This window comes from Pundamilia nyererei, unplaced genomic scaffold, assembly GCF_000239375.1.
Source record: "Pundamilia nyererei isolate P.nyererei 1_Seehausen unplaced genomic scaffold, PunNye1.0 scaffold00106, whole genome shotgun sequence".
NCBI lineage: Eukaryota > Metazoa > Chordata > Actinopteri > Cichliformes > Cichlidae > Pundamilia > Pundamilia nyererei.
The window spans coordinates 1,320,393-1,327,176 of NW_005187507.1; the positions used below are offsets into that span (position 1 = coordinate 1,320,393).

At 38.3% G+C, this 6,784-nt stretch overlaps 2 protein-coding genes across 2 annotated transcripts in view; both read right to left on the minus strand.

The window, feature by feature from the left end:
* The window catches only part of LOC102205081 (protein pitchfork), a 5,101-nt gene extending 4,508 nt beyond the window's left edge, over positions 1-593 (minus strand). The window contains exon 1 of the mRNA XM_005740998.2: positions 322-593. Within this exon, the coding sequence (XP_005741055.1) occupies positions 322-471 (150 nt within the window). The 5' untranslated portion in view covers positions 472-593. The remainder of the gene's footprint in view (positions 1-321) is intronic.
* A 1,066-nt stretch (positions 594-1,659) lies between these two features.
* On the minus strand, positions 1,660-6,684 carry LOC102205352 (V-type proton ATPase subunit S1-like). Its single transcript, XM_005740999.2, has 10 exons — positions 6,480-6,684; positions 5,362-5,482; positions 4,461-4,535; positions 4,174-4,367; positions 4,043-4,080; positions 3,820-3,905; positions 3,496-3,722; positions 3,334-3,369; positions 2,013-2,250; positions 1,660-1,905 (listed from the first exon to the last, which is right to left on the minus strand). Exons 1-10 carry the CDS (start codon positions 6,596-6,598, stop codon positions 1,693-1,695), a joined length of 1,347 nt encoding a protein of 448 aa, XP_005741056.1. The 5' UTR covers positions 6,599-6,684; the 3' UTR covers positions 1,660-1,692.
* Between the last annotated feature and the right edge of the window lie 100 nt (positions 6,685-6,784).

Below are 6,784 nucleotides of genomic sequence, written 5' to 3' on the forward strand. Positions count from 1 at the left end.
TTTGCAGTTGGTTATTAGATGCTGCTCCAGCTGGTCAGAGAATCCCCCGCCCTCTCCTCTCTGCGCCGCAAGCAGCAGGCGCACCTCGCAAACGGAGGACGCCCTTACTCCCAGGAAATGGGCGACAGAGAACCGATCGGTGCCTATGCCATTCCCAATATGCGTTGGCTGACGTCGGGGCAGCATGAGTACGAGCATTTTTTTTATTTTTTTTGCCGATGCCCGTGATGTCGCCCCCCACCACGATGCTGCCCCGGGCAACCGCCCGTATCTAAAACCGCTACTGAAAGTACCCCTTGACTCTTTCTCTCTCACACAAACCTCGTGGTTGTCATAGCTTCCCGGGCCAACATGTGGCGGTCCCTGTTGTGACATTTGGTTTCCCAGCCGGTCTGGCGCGTAATGGAGAGGAAACAGCCTCCTCTCCAGTGAGCTCCCAAAACATACTCTCTGAGCAGGAGCGGTCAGCATCGTTGAAGCAAACGTTTGGTAACGTAACGAAAACCCAAGTAGGAGGAAAAATACTGCTAGCTACTTTCTAGCTGTCCAACACCTCTGACCGTCGTAGCGTTTCTGCTTGCTGTAACTATGGCAACCGAGCAGCATATCCTGTTCAACGCTGATTGGTCAACTTTATTAAAGCTCCCACATTTCGATAGGCTTAAATTTACATTATGCGTGGCGGATAGCTTGTATTTATGCTTGATCAAGAGTTGGGAAAACTGCACATCATTTTTTCATCCCAGCGATTTATGCAAAACATTGAACCTCTCTAGTTTTATGAATTTGCATATCTAAATTTCAAGACGCTTCCCCACTTAAGTAGCGATGCCCATCCTGTCGAACAGAAACATCCGCTTTACCCTGCATTTAGTTTGCAGGTATCTTTCAGCCTGTATATGACCTCAAAATAATGAAATAAAACAACTGCAACTGAGGGGCCCACAACTTCAGAATTACTTAGGAATTTATAGATTTATTTGCAATTAAACAAATCATATTGTACTTCATTGCAAATGCACGTCAATATTTTTTTTTGAAAACAAGGCACTGTTATTAAAATAGCTGATAACCCAGAAGCAAAGGGTAAACCTTAAAGGCAAATGAAGTCCTTTTATACAAATAAATTACTTGCCAAGAAAAATGGCAACATTGATATCCAATGTTAAGCCATGACAAGTGGCCACAGAACTGAATCCAAGGTATGTTATTGGGAAAAATAGCAGCACTACACAACACATCACAAATGATCATTTATATACACAGGCACTTCTTTCATTAACAGTAGTTTTTAAATTACAGTTAGGCCAGTGAAATTAAAATAAAAAATTAAGAACTGAGGTCTGAAACGGTCCTACAGCATTTAGCGATCACATTCGTATTGGCAAGGAAGTCATTCCATGATATGTGTGCAAATTATTTTAGTAAAAATACTAGCTGTATCTGGCACACGCTCTAAAATAATAGTCATTAAAAATACACTCTGGAACCTGTAAAATATGACAATATGACGTGGAATGTGCCAAAATAACTGTGGAAGGACTCAAAAGAAACATACATTAAAGAAAAAGACCCAAAAACACAAAAGCTAGAAGGCAAAGGGATACTTTCTTTGATTAACAAAGGGGCACTCAAAAACTGAGGAGTGGATGTTCTTACTTTTTTTTTTTTTTTTTTAAGTAAAAAAGTGATTTACTCTGACTGAGGCACTGAAATTGATGGGCCTTTGGGGTCATCGAACCGATCCATGGTGTTAATCTGCATGATCATGTGCAGACCGTACACTAAAATTAGCAGCGTAAGGAGCACAGTCACCAGTCCCATCCAAATTGCTGGGGTGAAGAAGCTTGCACAGTCACTGGCGTAGGAGAAGTTTGTGCTGTTGGCCAACCCAAAGCCCTGAATCTGTATAAAAAACAGAAAACAATTATTTAAGAAACCCTTCATCAACACACCTCTTCATGCATTGGTGTTTGACTTTAAAATTAGCAAATGCGGCACTATATTTGTACCTGGAAGTCGATAAAATTTAGCCTCCATTGAGATAAATTTGTGTCTGTTGTGTTTGTGTGGAGCCGGATATCTCCGAAGTTGGCGACAGACTGGCAATGAAAGGAATACTCTGCGGGAGCATAGATGTCACGGCTCGCGATGTAAGATGCACTGAGGTTAGCGTACTGCAGCTCAACTGCATCCAGGGAGAACCATTCTCGTGCAGAGACAGAGTAGAAACGCTTGCTCATTGAAAAACTGGAGATCAGCAAGAGAAGGATGGTCAGAAAGCGTATCAGTGTAAAAAGCACAATCACTGTTTAACTATTCTTTCCAAACTAGTTGTTCTAAACTCTTACATATCCGTGAAGGATTTTAAAATAAACAGATGCTAGCAGTGATATTAAAAATATAGTATTTTTTTTAAAAGTCTGAAACATTAAACATTACATGGAAATAATATCTCTACTGCAGAGATTGAGAAAGTTATTTTGCCTTTTTAGAAAACAAGAAAACTTTGTTTTTGAAAAAGAGAATTGTCTTCAAATGGAAGCCGTGATTTCAGGAATTTCAACAAAATACTTCATTTTTTGAAATGCGTTCTTACTAAGAATTAAACAGGAAGATCCCATTTATCACTTAAACATAAATCCACATTAATTTAGCAACCCTATTTATAAAAATGCCTCAAGATGATCATTTTATGAACTCTGTTGTGTGATAAGAAAGCTGTAAAAACATCAAATTGCTTAATACTTGCACAAAGGCTTGGCCTCCTAGTTGTGTAAGTTTCTATGTTGAAACTAGACAGAAAATAGTCCTTGAGCTAAAATGTCCATAGTGACAACCCCCACTGCTCACTGCTTCCAAGATGTGTGCAAAATAAAAATAACTAAAATGCATCAGCTACAAACAAAGTGAACCAAATGACCAGCTGTTGACTCCAAGATTTTAAATGTCAGGTAAATGTCATTTTGTGTTTCAATTGTAGAACAAAGTGATCTCTTAGAGAAAGCAAAGCAACAGAACGCCTCATTCATGCCAGCACTGTGCTGCACCCATTAGTACACACTGTCACTCACAAACTTCTTTTTAAACAGGGTGTGGGCAGAAGCAGCAGCGGCTCAGCTAGATTTAAAGCCACACACACTGAAAGAACCGGTTTGGAAAAGCAGGTGTGTAGAGCATGATATTTAAACAGTAAATACAAATACATAGAAATACTATTGCTGTGGTACATTGAGCACAAAATTGAAAAGCACATCCTGGGGACATGTTAGAGTTATTAACTAATTCAAAAGGTACAATTTTGAATCTTTAATAAGCAACTTTTTGCCTTACCTTAATCTAAAGCCTGATTGGTAACTAAGCACAAGCCTGAAATGAGAAAAAAATAAAACATGCAACTGATTATTTCTCTTTAAATAACAAAAAAAAAAAAAAAAAAACTAAACTCATCACAGGCTGGATATTGCTTTGGGAAATAATGAAAGGCCACTTTACCGTGAGGTACTGCCATTACACAGTGATCCAACAAAGGAAGGTACATCCTGAGCAAGGTCGATCCATGGTGAGCTCGGACTCAGTCTGACAGTGAGATTTTGAGCCCACAGCATTATGCAGGGACCACCAGATACATTAAACATGATGGGAGGCTTAACTTCAGATCCATCTGCTTGTAGCAAGGACCGACCCACTGGCTGATCAGAAATCGGGGTTTCTGAAATCACCTGCAAAGTTATCAAAATGTTGTTCATTCTCAAAAAATACCCAAACATTGAGAATGTGTTATAATGTGGCACGTTTTGACTAATTTTAAAAACATACTCGTGATGGCTGGAATCCTGTGTATATTGCAGTGTATGGGATGTTTTTTGCTTTCATTGAACTCAGAACTTTTCCAATAATTTCATCTGTTGACAGCAAAATGCATTCAAATTATACACAAATCAAAATATAACATAATGCTGACTACAATTATACATGTTTGTAATTGTAAATGTCATATACAGTTATAAATGTTTTTAATCCTCAGCACTTAAAAACATACCATTCTCATGTAGGACTTCCTTGCATGACTTCTGTAAGCTACAAAACAATTTAAAAATAATAGACTTTAAGTATTAATTAAAAACAGATAACTGATTATTCAATATAACTTTGAACAAAACAAAATCTCACCTGCTACAATAAGGAAGATTGATGAGCAGGAGGTTGCTGACAGACGTTTTGATAGTCAGATGTGAGAGAGTGTCTGCATCGACGAGCACAGGCGAAACACCGAGCTTCTCCTGCAGCAGAGCTGCCATGTTAAAGGAACCAGACCACTCCAAGGCAGGCAGTGTCACTTTTGAGGTAGAAGACTGCATTGCATCCTGAAAAGGATCAAGTGGGCACAATTATCAGTCTGTTTGTCTAGGAAAAAACTATATTAATTTTGGACTAACATATAGTTTATAAAAACATACCTCAATGTTTTTAAAGGCACTATCCTCCTTATTCCCAAATACGCCACCAAAGACTGTGAAGTCATCTTTGCTTAACTAAATACAAAAAAGGAAATAATTCTTGAATTCAGGAAGGCTTTAATAACTAAAACATTTACCAGTCCCATTAACTCACGAGCACTTAATTTAGCAGCTAAATTGACTGAATGCCATTCATAATCAGACATTATTTTAACGGAATTCTTTTTTAATGGCTCAGTTTGTATTTATCATTCTTTAAAAAAAAATACAGCCTGTACAAATTACATTAATTTGGACAATTATTATCTGCTACTTCTTTCATTTTCTTTGTTTCAGTAATACTAGGAAAAACTACATTTCAAATCTTAATGTCTGTTTGAGTGACTTGTTGTGTGTATGCATGACAGTATGCTAGTGTGCCAAAATATGAGTGAACTGGCGGCTCCACGATACCTCAATTGACAACAAACTGGAATGAAATCATTGTCACGTTCATACTTTTCACGCAAGCTACATCTAAAGGAATATCTTGTTTGTGCTTGTGTAGTTGATTAAAAGTCATAGAGGATTTACAATGACAATTTCATGACGATTACAGTCACGATTAAAAATATCACATGGGAAAATATAAATATATGGCTCAGTCACAACACTGAGTGTTCACCACCACCACAAAAAAGACCCAATGTATCACAGAGGAACAGACAAATGGGAAGTGATGCCAAAACTCACTGTCACACCATACTGTTGCAGTGTCACATGGGAATGCAGTACAACTACCCCATTTTGCACAACTTGCATATAAAGTGACTAGCTTTCAAATCAACAAATGGTGAACAATTTAGTGACATAAACATATTCATTACAGGGCCAGAATCTAGTTTATGTGTCAGGTACTGACCTTGTCCTGCAAGAACAGCAGCACGGTGTGGGAGCCAGAGCTGAAGGCAGAGGTGAGGTAGGCACTCAGCTGCTCATAAGATGCTATATGACCAGCTGTAGGTGAGGCCAGTGGTGGCAAGCTAAACATAAAGAAAAAAATAAATAAAGATGAATTGTGATATTAAGTGGTTCAGTTGCACTGACACATTTTTTGAAAATGCTGAAAATCCCAGCGGCTTTTATTATGGCTTTATGTACTTCATTTTTAAAAGAGACCCATTAGTCAATCAAATGAATCCTTTGAGTAGGCCCAAACAAACCTGTGTTTCCTGTAAAGCTGGCATAACATTATACATATATAAGAAATGTCTAAATAACAACAACAAAAATAAAAATAACGAATCGGATATTCATCCTATCATCAAAGAAAACTATTTTGGTATATCAACCTTGCTTTGTCCTCCTGCTTAACACACCACCTCATACAGTAGTATACTTCCACATTTTAAACTCCTGTGTGCATCATCATAAGGAAGTGCAGTACCCTAGCAAAAGTCACTGTCTGTAGTGTAAATGTGTTTGATGTTACAGTTTACTTTGCTTTTTGCAGATGAAGATCAACAACAACAGAATAAACATATCTACTAGTGCTAAAGAGCGTCAGGTTAGGGGTTAAATCAGGGAGACTCGTTACTTCTATGGGTTATTTCAAAATTAAGAAATAAAAGGATGGCCATTATGAACAAATTGTAACAAAACGCACAAGCAAATCTCTACAATTTATGTGTAAATACTCCTCTATATATTTAGCATCTAGACTTTAAACGATTGGTGTTTGCTAGGTTTGCTGTAAATTTAAGTTAATTTGTAAATTTGTGTAGTAACCTGTAAATTGTAAATGCTATAAATCTTTTTCTGTCATTTAATGGTCGTGAATTGCACAGCTACAAGCATTTCACCCCCATGTCATACTGTGTATGGTTGTGTGTGTGTGTGTGACAAATAAAATTTGAATTTGAATAGGTTGGGCAGCAAAGTAGCTAGAAGAGTTAGCATTCGAGTTAGCATACAAGATAACTTTGCCGGTAGTTAAAGTGAGTTTTGCTGAATGAATAAGTAAGAAAAACTAAATATTACCGTTCACTGGACCACATAAGAAAAGGCACTTGAGACGTGGCGCTCCCCAAGGCGAAAAAAGGGGCGAAAAGTAGAATATAAAGACCCATTAACCGAGTGGAGCTCCTCGAACCTGCCATTTTCGTTTAGACTTTTCCGTAACTCTATGCTCACGTGACCCACACCACCTGACAGTCATGTGCTGAAGAGATGACTTCCTGCTTGTTTCATTCAGCCCGAACAGCCCGCAGCAGCTGCTGACACCAATGACACACTACAGCTTTGCTCTCAGTTGAGCATTTCCAGGAGAGAAACCGCTACAGTAC

Coding starts and splice junctions, on each gene's coding strand:
- LOC102205352 (XM_005740999.2), bottom strand. CDS start 6,598: ATGGCAGGTTCGAGGAGCTCCACTCGGTTAATGGGTCTTTATATTCTA. Junction 4,368..4,460: donor GTGCCTTTAAAAACATTGAG/GTATGTTTTTAT, acceptor GATCCTTTTCAG/GATGCAATGCAGTCTTCTAC. Junction 3,906..4,042: donor GGAAGTCCTACATGAGAATG/GTATGTTTTTAA, acceptor TGCTGTCAACAG/ATGAAATTATTGGAAAAGTT.